General features: G+C 32.7%; 2 protein-coding genes across 5 annotated transcripts in view; one reads left to right on the plus strand and one right to left on the minus strand.

The window, feature by feature from the left end:
- The window catches only part of LOC144965999 (transmembrane ascorbate-dependent reductase CYB561-like), a 40,461-nt gene extending 36,959 nt beyond the window's left edge, over positions 1-3,502 (minus strand). The window contains exon 1 of the mRNA XM_078901978.1: positions 3,354-3,502. The gene's annotated coding sequence lies outside the window, so the exon portion shown is untranslated. The remainder of the gene's footprint in view (positions 1-3,353) is intronic.
- Positions 3,503-3,512: 10 nt separating this feature from the next.
- Positions 3,513-24,765, plus strand: part of LOC144965998 (ankyrin and armadillo repeat-containing protein-like) — a 39,739-nt gene continuing 18,486 nt past the window's right edge. The window contains exons 1-15 of one of the 4 annotated variants that reach the window (XM_078901975.1): positions 3,513-3,807; positions 6,564-6,956; positions 9,134-9,441; positions 9,738-9,924; positions 11,408-11,516; positions 12,488-12,626; positions 13,009-13,113; positions 13,708-13,879; positions 14,653-14,836; positions 17,100-17,319; positions 17,566-17,580; positions 20,800-21,001; positions 21,268-21,476; positions 22,622-22,726; positions 23,153-23,379. In XM_078901975.1, the coding sequence (XP_078758101.1) occupies positions 6,700-6,956; positions 9,134-9,441; positions 9,738-9,924; positions 11,408-11,516; positions 12,488-12,626; positions 13,009-13,113; positions 13,708-13,879; positions 14,653-14,836; positions 17,100-17,319; positions 17,566-17,580; positions 20,800-21,001; positions 21,268-21,476; positions 22,622-22,726; positions 23,153-23,379 (2,439 nt within the window). In that variant the 5' untranslated portion in view covers positions 3,513-3,807; positions 6,564-6,699. Of the gene's footprint in view, positions 3,826-6,563; positions 6,957-9,133; positions 9,442-9,737; positions 9,925-11,407; positions 11,517-12,487; positions 12,627-13,008; positions 13,114-13,707; positions 13,880-14,652; positions 14,837-17,099; positions 17,320-17,565; positions 17,581-18,186; positions 18,256-20,799; positions 21,002-21,267; positions 21,477-22,621; positions 22,727-23,152; positions 23,380-24,765 lie in introns of all 4 variants that reach the window. The other 3 variants (XM_078901974.1, XM_078901976.1, XM_078901977.1) reach the window with 3 other exon arrangements.

Here is a 24,765-nt window from a genome sequence, read left to right on the forward strand (position 1 = left end):
CGATGGAGTCCTGACACATTATAATGAAACGTTATTGCTATCGTTGTGTGCCACACTGTTGTATTTTCATATACAACAGTATGGCACACGGGAAGTTAACAAAAGTTCCAAAAAAAATTGTGCCATATTGTTGCATGTGCTAATACAACAATAGTGCTATTTACTGGAAGGTACTAGGAAATGGTTATATTGTTGTATTTGAAAGATAAGACATCGTGGCAAAATTAAATTCAAATACAACATTAACGACAATTTGTGATATGCAAATAAGACAAAAAATATTTTAACATTTTTTCATAACTCAAAAACTATTAATCCAATCGCATTGCCGATTACAGAGAATAAAGATTGACTTAAGAAAATACCATTCACATGGAAATCCCAAAAATGACAAAATGTTGAATACAACATTATGGCAAATACCCCACGATATAGGCTAATTTCAAAAGGACCAAATTCTCAAAAACATTGGGAAAAAAGGAAGTCTGTCAAGTTTAAAACATTAAAATAAAAATAAAAATAATTTGGATTAGCAGCAATCAGTAACAAATTCTGTAGGTGAGGCAAAGCCAGACAAAAAGCCTGCTGAGAGTGACGGGTGCTAATCGATACAATATTGGTAAGTATCTGAAGCAAAGGTTTCTATCAGATACTCAAAATTGAAAAAAAAAAAACAAAAACAACTTTTACTCTAGACTACCCAATATGGCATTGCATAGCATATCAAATATGGTGAAACCATAAAAAAATATGCTACATAATTGTACACGATGGATAATAAAAATTCCTGCTATTGGATGGAGCATGGCATAAGTATGTTCAAATGTTGAATAGTGCCAAAACACTACCCTACTAATACTAAGCTTTTTTGTTTGTAAAGAGAGAGTTGAAAATATCGTTGGCCCCCACAGACTAGGTATCAAAAATGAAAGAGGGGAAAGACTTGTCGACTGGTGCAGATTGGAAAACCAATGATGATAGTTAACTTTAAATCCAATGAAATGGGTTAAAATGCCTAATATTAGAATGGCATGAATGGACTGCAACTGCCAGGTGATTATGATTATTACTTGCCAATAAAATTTAAAAAGTTAATTATGTAATACAAATAGGACAATGTGATTAATATAGCCATGAAGACAGGATAAATCGTGATAAAATCGCCATTACAACACTTACATTTTGAAATAACCTCACAGGTTACCCTGGTAAGATATTGAGGCCAAATGTACAAAGGTATTAATTTAACAATCTGACAACCCTTCCCCCTTTAACAACTACTATGATAAAAGAAGCCACACATATATATCTATACTTCATGAATTACACCCCCGTAATCAACTGCTAAAATTTGATTACTACAAAAGAAAACAACACCAGAAAATATTAAGATGGTTTTATATATATCCCCACTTTTACAGTTTCTTTTTTGAGAATTTGCATAAAAATATTTATTCATTTGAATTGAAATGAGAAAGATACATTAGACAGTGCTTCACTTGTGTATTCATCAGATATTAAGAGTTGCTTCCACCAACAGAAGTCAACTATGCTCACAAAAATAGGACAACGTGAATGAATACTAGTCTGGCAGCGCTGTTTTGGACAATCTGAAGACGTCTAAGATTATACTGCGAAACAGCCAAACAACAGAGTATTACAATAATCCAATTTCGATAGTACGAGGGACACAACCAGATATGAAACCGTCTAATGGAAGCAATCTTTTTTAGTTGGAAAAAGAGAGATTTAACCAAATTATTAACCTGATGCTCCATCGACAGTCCAGAGTCTAAGAATGTGCCAAGGTTTTTCACTTTGTCAACAATTTGAATGGAGGCATCCCCCAGCTTCAAATCTGTTTCACTTCCTGTTCCCAACATACAGCACCTCCGTCTTATCATCATTCAGTTTCAGTCTGTTCTCATTCATCCATTTCTTAACACTTTGGATACAATTTTTATTATCGGCTGATACTTCTTGTAAATTTCTCGTATTGGATACGCAGTACAATTGCGTATCATCAGCATATTGGTGGTAAGACAGACCGAAACTTCTGATGATTTTAGACAGAGAGCCAACGTACAGAACAAAAAGAAAGGGTCCAAGTACTGAACCCTGTGGAACCCGACAATCAAGAATGATTTCCTCAGATCATCCACCGTAATAATCTGTTTACGATTCAACAAATATGACCTAAACCAATCAAGCGCCGCACCAGACACGCCATAAATGTAATTTCAATTCGTTTGAGTGAAATTGAGCGACGCCTAAAGTAAAACTAGATATTGCGGTAAAAATTTCAGCCAATCGGCAGGCGTTCTATTAAGTTCAGTATTTTAGTCATTACAAAAAGAGTGTCACTAAATTTAAGGACAGGAAAACTATATTTATGCCTAGTTAATAAAATGTTGCTTACGTCAACATTCAAAACAACAAAATAAAAGTAACATTGACGTTTTAAAAAATAATTCTAGTTAGTTCTGGTAAAATTTTAATAGTTGAGTTGTACAATATATCATCAGCATAAAACAAAATTAAAGTTAAAGTAGGCAATTAAACTTACAAAAATCGATGCTATCAGGGCGAAAATTTCCCTGCAATAACTAGCAGCTAATATGACCGAGCCGGTAACAGTAGATAAATTGACATTCCATTCATTATTCATTGATCTTATCGCAAACACCTGACCACTGCCACCACTAACACGAGGTCTTACTCGGCGTGCACTTACTGATAACCCAATTCCTTATAGGCTCATTGGTGTAATGGAAATCTCAACAAAAAAAAAAGTATTAAATGATGCAAAATATTATACTAGAGTCTAGGTCTAGTCTATACAATACATTACAACAATGTGAAACTAGGCCCATAGGATGTTCGATGTCAGACCTGCATATATGTACACATCGATCTTTCTCCACTAACATCAACGCTTCATTCTAATTTTTGTCCTGATACCGGTCGACGTCTATTACTTGATGACAAGCAAGGCCCTTTTTTATGGCTCGATATTTTATAGAGCGTTAGGAGTTAGTAGAGTGGAGAGTTAATGAGTTAAATATATTTTGAAGTCTTATAACCATGATAAAGATAAAACACTATTTTACTTGCAGATTGCAAATATTCAGCGAGAGTGAAGGTACTTAAAACAAAAACAAGTCTAATCTAAAATCTAATCTGATCTGAATCTGATCCCTCTCGACTCTCTACTGACTGACTGCTTAATTCTTATCTATGATTATGAGTATGAGAATATAGTCTAGAGGGCAACTTCCGACCTCAGACAAAAAGATGTTCCTCTTTACAATATTAAGGGGCGCATAATAACAGAAAAACAAAAACAAGCTTACCTGTGATATTTTAAGTTTGGGATAAAACACAGTCAATAACTGAGGAACGTGTTACATATGGTAAAACTACGTCAGAAACCTAATTCACACATTAATATTCCAATGTTGTTGAATTGTTTGGTCGGGTCAAAGGATGACTACAAGAGTTCATTTCCGCTCAGACGATAACGAAAGTAGGAGAAAAATAGGCCGGTTTACAAAAGTCAGAACGATTCCTATGCATAATTCTTAAACAGTTATAGAAAAGCACAAACATACAATTCTGACCAAATCCGAAATCGTAACAAAACTGTCCAATTTAATGACATGGTTGCAAGATGCTTCTTCCCAGAAAAGCAGAAATTTTATGCAAATTTTATAAACATGACCTCGTGACCCCAATAAATCTCGTGAGATTGTGCGATGAAGAACCTGGCCAATAAAATTCGATGGAAACCACAATGGCGGATCCAAGGTATTGTAAACAACTGAAGTATGTAGATGCGAAAGCGATTAAATTAGGCTGGTGTCTCAAAATTTTGAAGTAAACTGACTGCATTTAGCTGTGTTCTGTTGATATTTTCTCAATTTTGTCTTGTTCCGTTATGTTCTAAAGAGTATCATGTGGAAATGATGGTTGTTCTGATGGAAACTATGGACGCCACCATTTGATTTGACAATCTTTTACTTTTTTGTTGTTACTACGCACACCTTTTTTTATTCTTATAAAAGCTGAAACAGTGTCTTATATTTGTTACAAACGTGTACGAACGCTATATCATAATGCAACTAAATTGATCTTTGACTTTAACTTTTCTGTTCATAATTTGAGATGTGATTTGATGGGAAAAAAATGTTGAGGATCTCCATCACCTTAAATTACCATCGGCATCGGGTTTTTTAAACTTTTATTTTAAAAAATAAAACATTCACTGACATAGAATGAGCCCAGATTAATCTATGGGCGATTTTCTTGTAATTTCGAAATTGACCATGCCGGCCATGCCATGGTCCGTATCAGTCATGCCACGAACCATTTACTGTATGAGTATGAGATCCACTCCGGTGCCGGTATATTATAAGGAAGCCGCTATTTTCACCGTACGGTAATATCTTGGTGAACGATTTTCACCGTACGATCCCCCTCGTGGATCTTTACCTTGCAGTTGGTGAGGGGGCTTGAGGCACACGGGAGGGCAAAGGTGTAAATCCCGGTCGACCGTCACGAGACCATCCCGGGTATCGAGCCAACGAGCCACATGAGCTGCTCGCCCCGGTGTGTGACTAAATTTGATCCAAACCCGGTGCCCGAATAGCAGCCCTATCCCGGGCGCCACACTATTGTCCTTATGTCGAGTCCCAATCAGTCCCGTCAATGGCGAAGCGGTCTGCCGCCTAGCCAAATAATACCGCGTTCGTGTCGCCAGGGTCGTCGGCACGTCCGAGAAAAAAGCAAACGTCCCATGCATCAATCGATTCGCGGCCTGCCGATCGGAAAATGCGACGGCGGGGGATGGCGAGCTGACGCGTATATTGTCCCTGAACGTCGAGAGCCAGAGTATGGCAAAAAATGAGCTTTTATCAAAGCTATTGGCCGTTCATTGCGTTGATATCCTCCTTTTACAGGAGACCCACCTTTATTCAGGCGCGCAATCTTCCCGATTCCAGATCCCAGGCTATACGGTGGTCCAACGCGAGGACACCTCGAGGCTCAAAGGAGGGGTTAGCGTTTACGCTAAAGAGCCATCGAAGGTAAGGGTCATTGAGAGCGTAACGGACAGCAATGGGGTGAACCGAATTTCCGTGGAAGTAGGTGGACTGTGTTTGCGTAATATATACAAACCACCTAGAGCGACTTGGACTACACCACCGGATTGTGTAGTGGTAGTGGTAGACTTTTCACCGTCCCGTAATATTTTGGTGGACGATTTTCACCGTACGGTGATAATAATGTGGGAGACTTTTTTCACCGTACGAGTAATATCTATGTGGACGATTTTCAGCGTACGGTGATAATAGTGTGGTAGTGGTAGACTTTTTACCGTCCCGTAATATTTTGGTGGACGATTTTCAGCGTACGGTGATAATAGTGTGGGAGACTTTTATCACCGTTTGGTAATATTTTGGTGGACGATTTTTACCGTACGGCGATAATAGTGCAGGAGACTTTTTTCACCGTACGGTGATAATGGTGTGGAAGGCTATATTCAGTGCACGGTGATAATAGTGCGAGAGACTACATATGTGACCCTTTGCCTCAAAACGGTATTAAGTCGGGTTGGTTAAGATGTTGAAAATTGAATTTATAGCCAGAAATATCAGACTTGTGTTGAGTTTATACGATTTATTGAGGAGAATGGATACTATATTTTGGGGTTTTACTGCCAACAGTTTATATTTTTGACCAGTTTAACATTTAATTCGGCTTTTAAGCATCTGTTTCGTTCCGACATAATACCGTTTTGAGACGATGGGTCACATATATTCATTATAATGCTGTGGAAAGACTACATAGCCGCACTACTACTAATACTGTTGCTGCTGATACTATGAGTACTATACTACCACCACCAACATTACTACTAGGACTACTACTACTACTACTACTACTACTACTACTACTACTACTACTACTACGACTACTACTACTACTACCTACTACTACTGCGACAACTACTACTACTACTACTACTACTACTACTACTACTACTACTACTTCTACTACTCCTCCTCCTCCTACTACTCCTACCACTCCCACTACTACTACTACTACTACTACTACTACTACTATTACTACTACTACTACTACTACTACTACTACTACTACTACTACTTCTACTACTACCATTACTACTACTACTAATACTCAAGAGAGATTGAGTTTATCACTAAGATATGAAACCATTGAAATTGAAGGCTGGTGTCATTAATTTCATTAATTAATTCTGAAAGAGACAGTCACAAAGAATGTCATGATCTGTTGTGTCGGATGATGCCTTAGAATCGAGTAAAGTAAGTATAGTCACTTCCCCAAACATGATGATGTCCATGATGATGATATGAAAAAGGCATATTTACATGGTACTTGTTGCCTTCGGATGGTGATGATGATTATAATATTTGTTGTGCTATATGGAAGTGATGGTTTAAATGATGGAAATATTATGGAGGTGGTTGCAGTAATGATAGTTATGATATTAAAAACATGCATATCCATATTTTATATTACAGATGAAATTTTGTCTCATGGTGGCTGCTGACATTTAAAGATTGACAAGAAAAAAGAAATGAATTATCACATATTTGTTCTTGTGGGAATTGGAGAATGAATTTTCGGAGATAGAGGTCATCAGCGAAATCCAGCACAATGTCTAATGTTGAGCAAGATGAGGCGACTGTTATGCCCAATTTGATTCGGAGGGCAACAGGATACCTTGACAACTATGATTATTATGACAGCCAGGAGATGCTGTCCCACAGCATGTCACATTGGATGTTATCAAGTGATACGTTCAGATTGCCTACAGATCAACCTCAGGGGCTCATTTCAAATATAAATCCAAAAGATGATCATTCTTTGATTTTGTTTCCTGTTAATCCATCTTGCCCACCTTTGTGCTACAGGTATTGTTTTTAGGGGATTACTTACATAAATACAGTCCACTACAGATAATTGCAACACCTTGGGATCAGCGAAAATGTTGCGATTAACCGAAATGACATCCCTATCTACTATTGCAACATTTTCCCTCTGAGATTACACTTACTTACTTACTTACTCCTAACCAGCGACCATCTGAGCTCTAGCCCTTCGGTCTTGTGCCATGACGTAGAAGTTAGACGTCTTTTGTAGTTGTTCCAGGTGACTATAGAGTGTGTTACTGATGCTTGGGTTTGGTGGGAAGAATGTGTATCTCAGGTCTTCAAGAGGTTGACATTCAAGCAAGTGGTGTGTTACTGTTTCATTGGGGTGTTGACATAGGGGGCAGGAAGGTGATGTGGCTTTTGTAATTTTGCTTAAATGGTTGTTGAGCGGTATGTGTTGTATTCTTAGTTGAAAGATGATGCTTTGCTGGTGTCTTCTGAGCTTATTTAGGCAATCAGTCTTTACAGGAGTGGTCATATGGGAAAACATACATTTACCAGTAGTGCTCATTGCCCAACTGTTCATCCATTCTTCTCTCTTATTTGTTTTGATTATTTGTTTCGCTGTGTCTAAGGATACTGGAATTGATGGTTGTAAAAGTGTTGATCCGAGTCTGGCTAGTCTGTCTGCATTGTCATTTCCTGGTATATTTGAATGTCCCGGTTCTGAGATTACACAGGCTTGGACCCGTCCATGGCCTCATTAATTTTGTTTTTTCTTTGTTTGTTTTTTTGGTTTGTTTTGTTTTTAGCCTCTTGTTTGTTTGTTGTTTTTTTTCCATTCTCTTTTTTTAAATATATATATTTTTGCTTTTTATTGTTGTGAATTCCATCATTTTCCTTTGCATTTGACATCACTCATTTCCCTAAGAAGGCAGCAAGGGTCGTCTTTTTTTATTTATTTATTTTTTTTTTTCTGCTCAGTTCAGATGTTTATAAACGTGCAAACTCAAACCACTTGTTGTAAAAATTATTTTCGTCCACAACAGACTGAGCTATTTGATTGAAACGAAAACCATATGGCAGCCCTGTGTAGATTTTGACAAACAAAAGCAGCTTTGATGCAAGCCATCGTATTCAGATTGGATTAATTTTCATTCTTTTTGTTCTTAACATTCATAAGAGTCAAAGAGATAAGCCCTGATGAGAGACAATAAGCTTTCACCAAACCCATTGGTCACAATGCACAGTTGTCAATCCCAAAAATAAAGGATATCAATCAGTCTCTCTTTACAACTCTCATTGTTTACCTGTTGCCTAGACAATGCCCAGTTCCCCCCCCCCCCCCCCCCCCCCCCCCCCGCGCCTCCTATCTAATGGTCACGGATGATGATTCTGCCGTTTCACCCGTGGTGAAATTTAACCATGAGCTTTTGTTCGATTGATTTCTTGAATTTCCTACTTTTTGCGGTTGAAATCTTGTTGCAATTAACTGAAGTCTGTTGCAATTAACCAGTTACTTTTATATAGAATTAATTCCATTTTCTTAGGAAATGTTGCGATTAACCAAGTTGCAATTATCCGGAGTGGTCTATATTAAAAAAAACAATGTATTAAACCCAAATGACTATATATATATATATATATATATATATATATATATATATATATATATATATATATATATATATATATATATATATATATATATATATATATATGTTACATAGATTCTCTTTTTAAAGTTTATTTATTTTCTTTAATTTATTTTTAGGTAAGACCGAAATGATACAAATTCCAGTGAAATGTAGTAAGATTCTTGCTCAAAGAAAAACTAGATGCCAACTGAAACTCAAACCTGGGTTTCCATAACTCATTCCCTTCAAGCTAGAAACATATTGTAATGGTGATAATTTTTTTTTTTTAATGGATAACAGAAATGCAAAATAGCTATTTTAAAAATCCCCAAAACTACAAAAACCCACACCCAATAAAGCATCGAATGATCTTTGAGTGTAGAACTCCAAAAGTATGAGAGCTATATTATCTTAAATAGGCTACTTAAGAATTTTTACAATAATTATATGTAACACATGATTTACTTTTACATTCATAATAAAACTTTAAACCAAGAAATGATCAAGGATTGTGAAAAAAATAAAAGTAAGCAAAAGGAAAAGAAGTAAAATCTCGTCTTATACACCTGTTTTCCACAGAGAAATTCACAATCTAGTGCATGAGTTAACAATGGGAATCTATGTGCTGCACCAAACACCCCTGATCTCTCTAGAGGCTAACTATGATTTAGCTACAGTCTGCAACATTCCACCTGCTTACCTTGATACAAGAATAGGACAAACTCTTATTGCTGTTGATTACATGATGAAAGCTTTATGGCATGGGGCCTACTTTCCAAAGGAGAAACGAACAAAATTTACTGAACGGTGGCGCTCCAATCTTGATGTGAATCCATCTGGAAAACCAGAGACAAAGAAACCCCTTCTTACAGAGTTTACTAGTGCTGGTAAGCCCTTTTTCGGTTTGGTTGTGAATTAGTAATGATGACGATGATGATTTAATTTGTAATGATAACATTGATATTAAAAAGAAAAAAGTTAACAGTGTATTTTAAAAAAATTGTATGGAAAAGAAAACGGATTGGAAAGCAAAGAAAGATGAGCATTAGATCTTGAACATTTGAATTTTTTTTTCATGGATGTCTTTCTTGTGAGCTCTTATTATAAGTGAAAACAACTTAGATTTCAGTAGAGTATGCAGTAATCTTTTTGTTTCTTTCTTTTTTTAAATGTTTATTTCAAGGCCTAATGGATATAACTAAAGATCCAGATTTCTCTAATGTCTATGATAAATTGCCGGTTGAATCGCCCGGGGATGCAGAAATGGCAGAGGAAAGAAGATTTTTCATGAGTCATGTAGATAACATGAGTATGCACCTCACTTTATCACAGAAACATGTCAACTTTCATAAAAACATGTATATAGTTGAGTAAGTATTGATAATAATATTGTCTATTTAAAATTAAAGATGAATCTTCATAGTACCATTGATATGTAAAAGTATAGAGAAAAAAACTTTTTTCTTGAAATATGATTTTATTAATCTTGATCTGTAAATAAAGATGAAATGGATATTTTGATAACTATAATTCATGTGTTAGGATATATTCATACACAAAGAATATTAAAAAATGCTTCTTCTCTTTTTCTCTAACTGTTAAAAACATTTACTTGCTGCTTGAATTTTGGAATGGTTGTTGAAATGATGTCCCTTGAAGTCTTTTTAACGTCTTGGGAACTTTGAGAAATATAGTTGTGTCGAATTGAGGTTATGATAGAATCTCATCAGTTTTTATTGTTACAAAGAAACTTTCATTTGTCATGTTAAAGATGGAATTATTTCACAGGAATATATTTCAGAGTTGTTTTTATTTTGTTGTTGTTGTTTTATTTTTTTGTTAATGTATCACTTAAGAGGAGTTGATATTAAGCAGATGTTTTAAAAGATTGAAATGCCCAGTGTCCCTTCAGTTCTTGGTAGAGTGATTTCAATATGACCCTTTTTCTGCTGGTGTCAATGTGGAATACTATGTTTCGTGCTTTTATGGTTATAACAGCGCATAACAGAGGGCGCAGTGCTTTTCTCTTTTAAACCATAGCAAGAGTTATTTATTATAACTGTCAAATACTGATGTGTAAATCTCAGATTATATTATCTTTGTGAATGTGTCTCTAGAAATTTGTATATTTTCTTAATACAGCCCTATGGTTGTGTGGCTAATTTGATGATCTTTCTTTTGGTAAGTTAGAACTTTTGATTCTGTCGAATTTTTCCTAAGTAAATACGAATTATTCAGAAATGTGCATATCATATCTGTATGTCCCTGTACAATGGTTGTATACTGGATAGCATGCATTTGCGTGTTATATATTCATTTGTGCATTCCAACTGACAATTTTTAATAGGTTGAGCTGAAAATTAAAATAATAACTGTAACTGTATTTTACATTAAAGGATATACAAGGTAAGGTTTCAGAAAGTATGCACGATACTTAATGTTTATCTTTGTTAATGTAGAATGTTGTTATTTTAGTTAAATTGCATGCTAGGGTAGATTGTGGTTGTTTAAGTTATCCTCAGTGGCCTCACATAGACTTTGTTTTCTATCTCCCTATTCTTCAAATGCTTTGTGTCATCCTAGGCTCTCAAACCAATGATGGGCTTTGGTGTTTTTTTGTTTGTTTTAAAAAAAAAAATAATTTGGCACAAATGCTGCTGCCAGGATAATGAGGGGTACAATTCCATATTGTTCTCTCATTTATTGTCCATTGCATTAAATTTGAAAAAAAAAACTACTTGTAAACTATAATTTATTAGCAATGCTTATAATTCTATTTGTTTTAGGTTAAAAATGGCTACCAGTTGAATTGATTCATTTTCATTCTTACACCTCTTAACTTATATATTTCAGTTCTGAATATCATGTCTCAAGCATAGTCCGAATTTTAGACAACAAAATCAACCATACTGGATATGAAAGATTAAAAACACGTCTGCAAATGCATGAAGAGCTTATTCAGGTATTGATTTAAATCAAATCATTCGTATCCATAGATTATGTATATAATATTTTATAGACTATCCAGTCGTAATGAACATTTTCATTTTATATTTGTAATTAATGAATCAAAATATTAAAACATGAAAGAGTGATTGTTTTAACATTAAAAAATATGTGCTTTTTATAATGCATAGATATGAATAGAATAACATAATACTTGCATGCAAACAGTTTGAACTATTATAGTACGACTTCCATCAATATGAAACCAAATAGAACAACACAAATGAAGCAAACATGATTAAATAATACAATCGGGAAAAAAATCTTGTCAACAAAAAGCATATGGCAGTATTAATCAATACCATGTAAATATTTAAAAAATACTACATATGACTTTATCATTGTTTTTTTTTTTCTTCAATGAGGTAAATATTAATTATTTATTCCAAGATTCGCTATAGAAACTGTTTTTAACATACTCTGGTATATCATCATGAGTACATGACGTTGAACATTTAAGTTCTTTAGTTGAACTCAGTAGAGATAGCTCTGTGACAATAATAATAATTATAGTAATAATAATAATAATAATAATAATAATAATAATAATAATAATAATAATAATAATAATAATAATAATAATAATAATAATAATAATAATGTTAATAATGATGATAATAATAATAATAATAATGATAATAATAATAATAATAATAATAATAATAATAATAATAATAATAATAATAATAATAATAATAATAATAATAATAATGAAATTTAAAAACAAAACCCCACAAAAGCAAACTTACTTTGCAGTGTTCTTATATCATATCAAGCTATGTTTTCATGTAATTTCATATTAGATTATTAGTCTTATAAGTAATTTAGAAAAAAAAAAAAAAAAAAAAAAAAAAACAACATCAATTGCTTACTGTTATGAAAAGTGTCAAAAATAGTATTGGTCTATTTTTATAAATTTCATCACAGGAGCATTTAAGTGCCAAACAAGAAACACTCAAGCAATTAGAGCTCTTAAAACTTGTCAGTTACCTTGTTCCATTCCTGTTGGGGATGAGGAAACGAATGAAAATACCTGATATAAACAGCCTCATGTCAAAATACAGCAGTAAGTTTTTTTTTTATTTTTCAGGAATTAAAAGAGAAATATTTACATTTTAGTATTACTATTATTGTTTTGTTTTTTTCTCCAATTGATATAAGTATAAGCATTATAGGCCTAATGTTTTTGTTCTTGTTCTTGTTATTGTTTCAATTGCTGATTTGATTAAATGATATGTTGGCCTACTCTAAAGAACGAATTACTAAAGTGGTCGAATCAAGCTTAATCCTATATCTGTACCTTTTTTTAATCTCTCAAAAACTTTTTTTTTTTTTTTTATATTTTATAAGATGATTTTTTAAAAAAATGCTTGTATTAAAGTCTATTTTGAACGAAATATAAGGAAATATTCAGAATCGAATATATACTCTTTTTTTTTTGTCAATAGGTGATGAGTGTAGGACGGAACGTGAGCTCCCCCCCTTAATAGTTGGGCCTGATTTCAAGTGTAAAAATTTCATGTTTAATGATCATTATTTTCATCTTCATGGAGGTAACTGATCATTTAATAATCATTGTTCTTCAGTTCCAATAGCTTTGATTTATGTCACATGGATATGGTAATAACAGTTTTTTAAAATACTTCAACGGAAATCGTGAGCTTTTTTTTATGTAGTTCAATAACCACCAAATGTGCTCAAAGTGCATTACAAGGGTTCCCAAACCAAAAGCAACGCTGTATATGTAGTACAAGACATGACACATGTAAGGCGTTATTACAAGTTTTTTTTCAACAGAGACAACGCTGTTACCGGCTATCATCCTTATTTTATACATTTGTATGGTGATGAATGTCAAGGAGGAGACTTTTCCAAGGACTCAACTTTGCACCTCACAACTGGACTCAAACCAGGAAACTACTAGCCAGAAGCTGAGTGCCTTATCACAAGACCACAAAGCAGAAATTAATATCATAAACTTATTTTTTATCCCCACTTGACAACAATCTTGCTCCTGCAACTACTTTACTTTATGTATGGAATTATGAACAAATGTTAAGATTAACTGAATGGTAATTTTGTTTTTATGCCGATGGGTGTAATTTAGTGGATTGAAGCAGTATGTTTTCATTTTTTTTTAAAAACAGGGATAAACATTGACCTTGAAACAGATGTTTTGAAAGAGGCAGGGTCAGAGTTTAGAGAAAAATACCACACAGTATTCCAGTCAGCCCTCAAAGAATTCAACAGTATGCTAAGTCCTGACCAGCAACCCAAGGAACATTATCCAGTGTCAACTTATGAGATAAATGGACAAATGTAAATTTTGTATTATTTTGTTTTGCCTCTGTAAATAACATATATTTATGCATTTAAAAAATTGACAAAGATCTGAACAAGTGCGTATGAAAGGTGCCATACAAAGCAAGAAAGAAAAATACAAGAAAAAAAAAAACCATCCCAAAAACTCAGTCTACTTTGACTGGGGAATTGACTCAATATATAGCCAGCTGAGGTATGAATGTGTGATTAATTCACTTTATATCAGTTTCTGACGAAATCATGCTTTTGTTTGAATGTATGAGGTATGAATGTGTGATTATTTTTCACTTTACATCAGTTTCTGACGAAACCATGCTTTTGTTTGAATCTCTTTCCTTTTTCAGTAATTGTAATTGAAAACTTCTTAATTTGATATTTTCTTTTTAAAAAATTGACACCAATATAAAATATTCAGTGAATAAGAAATTTAAAAACTAGTCTGAGATATTTCATTTAGTCATTGGAAATGTATTATTTTCATCCCCTAAGAGACGCTTTATTCCTTATGACTGACTGGGGAATAAATGTAAGTTTTTAGAGAATGCTTCGAAAACTGGGAGAGCCATTAACATACTGAGTTACACAAATGTGATTATTTATTTGCCTTTTCCTCTCCAATTAAAAAAGATGCACACCCCATGTTCTAGATGGAAGGGACCATTTCTTTACACCCTTTTACATTTGTTACAATGACTGGCAACTTATTTTGTTGATCAATGAAGTGAAAATATATGAAATAATAAAGAATTCATATATTATCTCTCTCATAGGTACTATGGATTTATTGTTAAATTCGAAACATTTTATGGATCTGCGCCACATCGACCATTGTGGGTCCGAGCATACTGTGAGGAAATGGATAAGATGAAGCCAAAGAGATTACCCATCACCGATATTAACATACATGAACAATTTAAGAAGAATTTTGGCTATAAGAAAGCTATAAAATACAAGGTATATCTTTATTTTTAAAATTTCATTCATACATTTTTCATAGTAAATAATTTACGATTGTATTCTAACAAGATTTGTTTACCAAGGTATATCTTTACTTTAAAAATTTCATTCATACTTTTTTTTTCATAGTAAATAATTTACGATTTTATTCTAACAAGATTTGTTAACAAATTATTTCTATTTTTACTCCAACAGACAGTTTTGAACCACATACACGTAGTTTACAATTTATGATTTTAACTCATTTTCAAACTTTTTATGTTAATTTATAAAATCATAAACATTTGTTTTTTAAATTATTTAGTTTCAACTCATTGTCATCATTAGGATTATGTATTTATTATTTATATAATGCTAAATGACATTTTAATATGCTTGGATTGCTTTGAAAATATTATCATGAGTGGTTCTTTGAAGGACATTACCGAGTATTATTAAACCCTTTCATGAATTGCCTCCTCTCAATATATAGCAAGCTGAGGTATGAATGTGTGATTATTTCACTTTACTTCAGTTTCTGTCGAAATCATGCTTTTGTTTGAATCTCTTTCCTTTTTCTGTAATTGTAAAGATTACGGTTGTTGTCTTCTTATTCTGCTTTCCTCACTACAGTTGCTGCATATGCCTGCAGTAAAGTAGATCGACATTGAAAACTTATTTTATTCATGTCTTTATATGACTGTTTATTCTCTCATCCTTCACCCCACCGTCCGTTTATTCCTGTCTTTGAAGAATACAATAAAGCACCGAAAGATCTAATTGTTTGTGAAGTACATGTTGTAACCTTCTACTGTAAAGATATATTTGCTGTTATGTCCTATGATAGTCAGTTACAACTGAGTAATAGCCATTCAGGAAATAAATTGACAGCTATCAATTACTACAAATAACATTTGATACTTTCTGAATCAAGAAACACAAGGTGAGCAATTGATTAGCTCACTCCATCAAGCACTGACATGACAAATGATTTATAATTCCTGATCTGTGATCACTGTAGTTTAGATTTGGTCAATGGAGTCGCCATTCTAAGAGATTAACAACTCTAGATCACCTTTGTATTTTATATTACTTTTGTTGTCAGTTTGTGTTTGTCTCTTTACTATATTTAAGCGAGATGAGCAGCAATACCAGTTTTTGACAATTGTATTTTAACGATTACCTTATCTTTAAAGTCTTATGACTTTCTTTTTCTAAGTCACTTCGTAGTGTACCATTCCTCATATTAATTTGAATAATTCATTTGCATGAATTTTATGTTGTTCCTCATCATTCTTCTTGATATAAAAAATGAGCTGTTTTTGAAATTAAATGTATGCTGACCGATCTGAATAAAAAAAATAATGGCAATATTATGCTTGAACTGCAATACTCTATACTCTTTTTTTCACTCTTATATTTATCGCTTTTGTGATCAAACCTATCTGTTACCTACATAGCCTACATTCAATAAATTAAATCTCTGGTTGTGTGAGTGGGCATAGAATTCACAATAGAAGCCTGAGTAACTTTACAACTGTGTAAATTTCCCTAATTTTATTTCATTTTTATGTCATTTAATTTACCAAGAAATTGATATCTTTCACCTCATCTTTCCTGTCTATTTCCATTTTTTTTAAAATAGACGTCGAAATGTGAAATATTGAATATGTCATCCACACTGTGAATAAATAAAATCAAAGCTTATTTCAGATACTTAAAGCCTAGTTTTAAGTACTTGCCATCCGTAGAAATATGATAAAAACCCATATCTATTATTCTTTTTTTTCTTGTTTCCAATAAGTTTTCAAATCTCCATAATTTTTACCATGGGAATGCAATTGTGATATTTAGTATTTTTTATGATTTGTGACAACCGTTAATTCTATTTAAAAAACATTTGATTTTCCATTGTATTCGAATGTGTTATGGAATTATATAACTTTCTTTTTTTTAGTTTAAAGATTGTAACATTTTTTTAATAGATTGAAAATAAACTGTCGCTAATGATTTTTAAAAAATCGAAAATAATAGAAAATTTTATGATGACATTACCCCTTCCCCCCCCCCCTCCTCCTCCACAAGTGATGTGATTTATAACATATTTCTTCATTGTTTAGTCAACTGTTTGTGATTTTTAACAATCCCTTTTACTTTAAAACCGTCTGAGTTTCAAACCATAATGGTTTATAATGCAACAAAGGTCAGTCATTTTAAAATTATGTTCAATGTATACAAATGTTAAACTTTTCATATATTGAGTTTTGATATTATTCATCAGACTCCTTTCAATGGACTGAAAGTTTGTGCCTCACGTGGATTGGTTGCAATGTTTGGAGCACTTACTCGAAAAATGCCAGGATCTCGACTAAGCAAACAAGATGAACAGGGTCTTTCTTTGCTTCATTATGCTGCCATGAACAACAGACCTCAGATCATCTGCCTGCTTTTAACCAGTGCAATCGATGTGAATGTTAGAAGAAATAATATCCTGTCCACTGGTAAGAAATCTATCAATTTATATTTCTGCAATCGAAATATATTGTTATTTCTACTTTGGTAATTAATAATTTATTCATATTGATCTTTCAAAAAGTTGAAAATTATAATTTTTCTTATTTTCTCATTAGATGAATTTTTAAAATTTTAATTTAAAATGTTTTTAATGACAAATATTATTGATTTCTTTTAAAAAAATAATTGATTTAACAATCTAACACAAACACTCATCATTTTATTATTCATAGTTCGTACTCGGAATGGTAAGAGATGTGCATGAAAACCATTGCTGAGTTGCATGGGCACAGATGCACTAAAAATCACCGCTATGATCTATTCACTGTGTTTTGAAGAATAATCTTTGCATGATGTTTATTATTATTAAATATTTGTATGTATTTACTATTCTTTTACAAATTATGTATTTCAACTTGACATTTTTTTTTCTTACTGCTTGCTTTGAGTCAATTTGTATATATACAACATTCGCTGCTTTTTGTTTAAACTTGAATACATTTTCATTTGGAAGATGCTTGCATGTGTATCCTTAGCCAAGTAATATTTCTGCTTTTACACACTATAATATTTGCAATACCTTTTTTCAATAGTTTCATCACATTGTATGTTACATTACTGACAGCAAAATCCATTCATGATAAAATTGGCATACAAAGAAGGCATACTGTAAAATTAAAATGATTGATTGTTTAAGAGAGAATCTGTTACTTATGCTGAAAAACAATTCCTGTAGTATTGTATATGTTTATCATAACTTTTAATTTTGTTATCTCCTTTACTTTACTTTTGAACATATTCTGCACTACTTTATCATGCACCAATTGCAACATCTGCAACATCGTCACCAACAGTTTATCCGGAGGAGAATCCTGGTCCAATTTTACAAGAATTTGTCTCAATGCACCCTTTGTTTATCATGTGTAAATATATCAGCTACTACTGTATATACAGTAGGACCCTCATAGTTAGGACACTTTTATTAAGGCGAGACTCGATGTATAAACGTCTATCTAATAGTGCATTACTTGATTATAATCGTATATACCAATTAAAGAATATGTAAGAATAAAGCTGTCCTGATGTTATGGGTCTTACTTTATATATATTCTTTCTTGTGTTTCCTGACCAATCCATATTTATATATATTTATGTATTTTTTCTGTTTGCGTATTTTCCTTTCGTTGCTTTTTTTGTTTTGTTTTGTTTACTCATATATTTCCCTATTGTTATATTCATAATTCGACTTGATAATAAAGATATAATGCAAGTTTTTCTCATAGTAAATGTAAAAAAAGTTTGAAAGATTCTTCTATTACTGAAAAACTCCACCCAGATTGTGCATATTCTGAATTAAATTTCCACTCATTAATTGGGAAATCAAGTTTTGGTTTTTAATTTAATCTTTGTTTGCTGTATTATAAGATTATGTTATCTGTTGGACAGTTACTAAAAGAAAAACAAACGACCACAACATTTGAATTGTTCCTTTTATAATACTTCTTTTTCTATGTGTTTTTTTTCTTATTCTGTTGAAAAGGTTGTGAATCAATATGTTTATTTTTAATATAGTGTTTTGAAAAAATATATTTAGTTAATATTTATATGAAAATTTTCAAAAAGGATTTTAATTTTTTTTCCACAACATGAAAACTATATTATTAAGTTTTGCATTTACCCTGTCTTGCAGAAGCCTAGACCCTTGACACCATTATTAGAATCTTATCTTAATTTGACCATAAATAAAACTTCACTATTATATATTCTAATTTAGTTTATGCAGATTAAATGACAATCAGCTTTATAATTATTATTGCAGCAAGACCCTTTAATTAAACAAGGTTTTGTCTATGCCTATCAAGCACATTGGAAATATTTCATCAAGCATCTCTAATCTCTAAAATATCTGTAATCTATTGCAAAATGTAGAAAGTTTTGTGCCCGGTCTAACTAAAATATAGCTGAGAAAAAAATCTGTCAAACGCGATGATTTGGGTAGGGTAAGGACATTCCACTAATCCTATCATGACGGGCATCAGGATGGGTGGAAGGGGGTGGGGAAACCATAGAAAAATTAGTAGTGGAGTGATTATTGATTTTTTAATTGAATGATTTCAAAACATATTTCGTTACCTGGCGTGCATTGTTTTTATTTTAGTCTGCTTCATTTTGAAGTGCATTTTTATTCTGATGAGTCTTTGAAGTTACAGTATTTAACTATAGTATGTTTACCAGTGGTAGTGCTTGTTTACTTTGTTTTATTTTGTCTGTTTGAATCTTTTTGATTGCATTTATTTTTTTTTCTCTGTTTTGATATCTGAATTATAATTTGGTCATGAAAATAATTAATTATGGTCATGTGGCTGAGGATATTTTACTCATTGATGGCGGAAGGAAAGTTGTCTGTTTGTAATGGATTTCTGTTAATTATACTATGGGCATAGTGATAAAAGAGTAAAAGCCTTATTCATAGTATTTAAGGATTAAAGGGAACACAATGCTAGTGAATATGACCACCTTAAAACTAGACTCAAAATCATTATTTTCTAACATGATATCAAACACATTAATATATTACTCACATAAATAAAGTTTTAAGTTGCTACAATGGATTTAGCAAGATTTGTTTCTCTAAAAATCGTCCTTCTAGAAAATAAAATATACCAATAAATTCTGACATTTGACCATTGATTTCACTTCCTTACTCTACCTCTTTTATCTCTCTCTCTCTCTCTCTCTCTCTCTCTCTCTCTCTGTCTGTCTCTCTCTCTGTCTCTCTCTCTGTCTCACTTTTTTTTTCTATCTATCTATCTATCTATCTATCTATCTATCTATCTATCTATCTATCTATCTATCTATCTATCTATCTATCTATCTATCTATCTCTAACATTCATCTTACCATTAATTTACGTCATGAAATACTTAAAAAAGTATGAATGGCCCTGTCTGTTTTGCCCCTAACCTTTCTAACAACAGTCAGTTTATTTCTGCTTTCTGACCTAACAGGATGTATTTACATTTCTATAGATTTTATTTTATGATAAAATTTGCCAAGATTTAACAAATTTTATTACTTATAAGATTAAATTTGATATTTTTTTCAAAACATTATTTAATAAATTACTCACATATCATAATTTTTAAAAAATAACAATAACAACATCTTTATATAATTTTTGAAAAATAATATACTAATAGTTAATGGCCTTTTTTATAATTTTGCAATGTAATGGCTTTACAAATTTATTTTCGCTTTGACTTATTATCATTTGCTAGTTGTATTGACCATAGTAATTTGTATTTTGTTTTCTTAAATTGGCTAGAAAGCTTTAATTATTTCCCAACTTTTAAAAGTTGAAATAGTTTTATGCTTATTTAACACCTATTCCTGTATAGTAAGATTTCTCAATGTACAAATCATGTTTATAATAACGGTTGTGAATTCTTCTCTCCCATCTATGTCAGGCCCCACATCCCTTCACATGGCAGCTCGATGCGGTGCTTTAGACGCTGTCGGCTGCTTACTTGCAAACTATGCCAATATTTTGGCTACAGATCAAGATGGATGGGCTCCAATTCACCATGCAGCATTTTTTGATCATATGCCGATTATCAGACTCATGGTGCGCAAGAATGCTGGACTCCTAGAACATACAACAAAAAATGAGTGAGTTTACAAGTTTTGAATTCATTATTTCAAAAACTGCTGGAATTTCTTATTTGATATTGGGATTTATATATTTTTTTAAATTGTGAAGATTTTGAGGAACTTGAAGCTCGTGATAAGCACTCCAATTTTTTTTCATTCTGTAAGTAATATTGTTGGGTGTAATACATTAGCCACATAAAACAGTGTTGGATACAACAAAATTTAATTGTTGTGAAAGCTTTAATATGTAAGTAAAGACTGATCTATGATTTTTTACTTTGCAGCTTGAGATCCACTCCGTTGCTCCTTGCTGCCAGTTCTGGTGGGTTGTCTGCTGTGAAGTCTTTGATACAACTTGGGGCTGAGATAAGAGTAAAGGACGGGGAAGGGAACAACATGGTCACTTTGGCAGCTTTGAGATTTCATACCAATGTCTTGGAGTACCTCATTGAAATCAACAGCCCTAATGCTCCGGTTTGGAAGGTGCTTGTGGGTGAGTGCTTTTTTTTTCATATACGGAATGTACTTTATATATTTTTGAACATTTATCTTCATAGGGGTTGCTGCTTATTTGGAATTTTTTATACCGACTGATGTTCTATATAATATTATTAAACTCTGTGTTTGAGATCAGTATAATAGTATTTCACTGTGATGGAAATAGCTGTGCTCCATTCTGATTGTGATACGCCTAGATAGTGGATGAGCACTCAATCATCTTGATAAAAACATGAATTTGGCACTTGGCTCAATACATGCGCTTGAAAAATTGAGATCTCAGTGAGATTTGTAATATGACTAACAAAAATGGTAAGACTTTGGTCCTTACCTTATTTAAAAGGAGAATTTGTAAAAAAAATATGGAAGTTACATAAAAAATGTAATTTAGCAGGGTTTATTTCTTTAAAAGCAAATTGAACTACAATAAAAGACACTTTTGTAACAGTTAACAAGAAAACACTTAGATGAAAGAGGATGGTCTACTTTAAAATATTTGCTTGTATACAGAAGAAAAGGTGTAGATATATATTTATACACCACTGAAAGGGGGTCTATTTACTAATTCATTAATAATTACTGTTATTTAGAAGGTTACGTTTACCATAGGTTATGAAATCATGATGATTCAAATGTGTGTTCTTGATTTTTGGAAATGCTCACTTTATCCATAATCACTAATTGCTTCACTATAACTTACAAAAACGAGTCATGAGCTGAATACAATGAGAAAACCTTCTCTGTCATTACTAGTTGACCCTGCAAATAAGAGGTTATTGATAAGGAAGGCACCTTGAAGTTGCAAAAGGAAAACCTGACCACTCAGTTGAACTTATGGGGCAGCGTGGTTCAGCGGTATGGTCTTTGCTTCATACCTGGAAGGTACCGAGTTCAATCACCCGCCGCTGCGCTGTGTGGCCTTGAGCAAGTCAGCTTGTCCTAGCTCAATTTGTGGCGCTGTACTGCAGCTGATGCCTGGGTTATTCCAGTCTTCCCTTGGAATAGACCCCAGAGGAAAATTTCCCCTATGGGATGAATAAAGGAAATTTTATTTATTCTTTATTATTTAACTTGTCATATAAGTTTATAGAAAGTAGACACCTTCATTAAGCACTTTGCATTGATTCAATTTTTACTCAGAAATGTTAAACTGTGACAACATGAACAAGAAGGATAGTGCTGTGAAATGCTTGGAAGTTTTGTCAACGTCCAAGAAAGATCACTGGAAATGCATTTTGGAAGCAGGTTTGTACAGTAAAAGTCTTTTTGTTTAGTCAAATGTTTGCTATTTTTCATCAGCTTTTTTTTTCATCTTTCAAAACACTGCTCTAGTTATATTTGCCATAGAAAAAAAAAAAAAAAAGAAACATTTTTTTGCAATTTTATTAAATCCTTACCGGAATTATATCAATAAATTCAATTTAGTGGCTCCATTTTGTGCTGGTTTTAATTTTTTATTGTCATAAAATTGAATTGTTGGATTTAATGTTATAGACTAGCGTCCTATCCAAAGGATAGCAAACAATTGCTATTGTCAGTTTCATGCTATAGAAACCAGGATAAACTTTGACTCGATGGGCCTCAATGTTGGCTCTGAAAGACTACTTTTTTAATGCTGTGTGACAAGAAACTGTTTACAAGATGCAATAATCATAGTCTTATTTTCATTAGATGGTATCCCAGCTCTTGTAAACTTGCTGCATATTGAGAATGAAGATATTCAGTCAGTTGCCGCTTCAGTCTTGTGCAACACGTCAGAAAATGATGGAATTAGGGAGGCCTTGTCTCAGGCGCAGGCAGGCCCTGTTCTCATCAGACTGCTCAATTCTCCTGTGGACGACATACAATCTCGTGCAGCCATCATTTTGTCCGATATTGCTTGCATTGAAGGGAATCAGGTGAGATAAAAATGAAATAGATTTGTATGAGTTGGAAAAAATAAAACGTAATTTATTGTTAAAATTACTTTTGCCATCGGTTGCCATAGTTGAACATCAAGTTGATATATGGACGGTTTTGATGACAATTAGATTTTCCCATAATTTTTAAAAACTCGTATGTTCACTTTCCCTCACTTTCCAAAAAAAAAAAATGTTCAATCCAGGTTTCATTCGGCATCCAATGTCAATGTTTCATGTTAACCCTTTTAACTTAAAAAAGTGAATGATCTCTGAATGAAAGAGGTTTATTATAGTGCGATAAATAGCGTCCAAGGAACTTTTGGAAGATCTTTATATAATATGGGATCACCCACTTGTCTCTTTAATCGATCACAAATCCAAATGAGTTTAGGGCAAATGATTAAAAGGATAAAAACTAAACACAGCTGACTAGTAGTATTTTGAGCTTGAAAGCTATTATATTTTAAAATTTTATTCTAAAAAAGACAACAGGTCTAGAATAATAGAAAATAGTTCAGATTCAAATGAATCATGTCAACTACTAAATTATTGCTCAACGATGAAAAGAGGCAAGTCTTTATTTAATGCTAAATCAATCACTGCTTGCTGATGTCATAATTTAATCTTTCATATATCCCTGCAAACGCTGAGATTCAATTCAAACTAGCTACTCCAAACCATGCAATTTTGCTGCCAGCGGGAGATTCTTCTTGAAATATCAATCTTTTAAAACTGTTGACATTAGTTCATAGTTGAGCTAGAGACATATTTCTAGCACAGTTTAAAAGTGGTGTTCTTTTTCTTTCTGAACATATTAAATTTGTTCGATTAGTGTTGCTGGAAATACAGATCAAATTAATTCGCTGTAGACACCTTTCACCGGAACTGATGGTGTTTTGATAGCCAAATTTTACCCCTCTGGCACTCTCCACAGAGGTTGAACTACCTCAATGATCGGATTTATTCACAAGTTGTACCAAAATAATGGTGAAAGAAAGATCTTTCTTTTGGTATAACTTAAATTGTGTTTGCTGGTGTTAAGTTTTAAAAAAATAATTTTAAAGATTTAAAGTCCCAGGAAAAAACCCAACAAATTTGTAGTATTTTTTAGCTGTTAAAATTATATCAATGGAAGCCCGTCCTCTGTTTTCTTTTGTGTCAAAAATTGAGTCGGATTCATTGTTTGGTGTAATTCATGTTGTTGACTAACCGAACACTCCAAATTTGAAAGCCTTCTTATGAACTCTATCTGTGAAAGTTGTGTTGCGATCGAAACCTTATTTCAGAGAAATTCCAACATTTCGAGTTCAAAGCAATTAAAATGTTACTATCTTATTTGTAAAAATTCATTATTCATAAGTACTAATAACAAGCTTCACTTTT

Source organism: Berghia stephanieae, chromosome 2 (assembly GCF_034508935.2).
Source record: "Berghia stephanieae isolate SIO BIC M18660-M18661 chromosome 2, UCSD_Bste_1.3, whole genome shotgun sequence".
Classification (NCBI taxonomy): domain Eukaryota; kingdom Metazoa; phylum Mollusca; class Gastropoda; order Nudibranchia; family Aeolidiidae; genus Berghia; species Berghia stephanieae.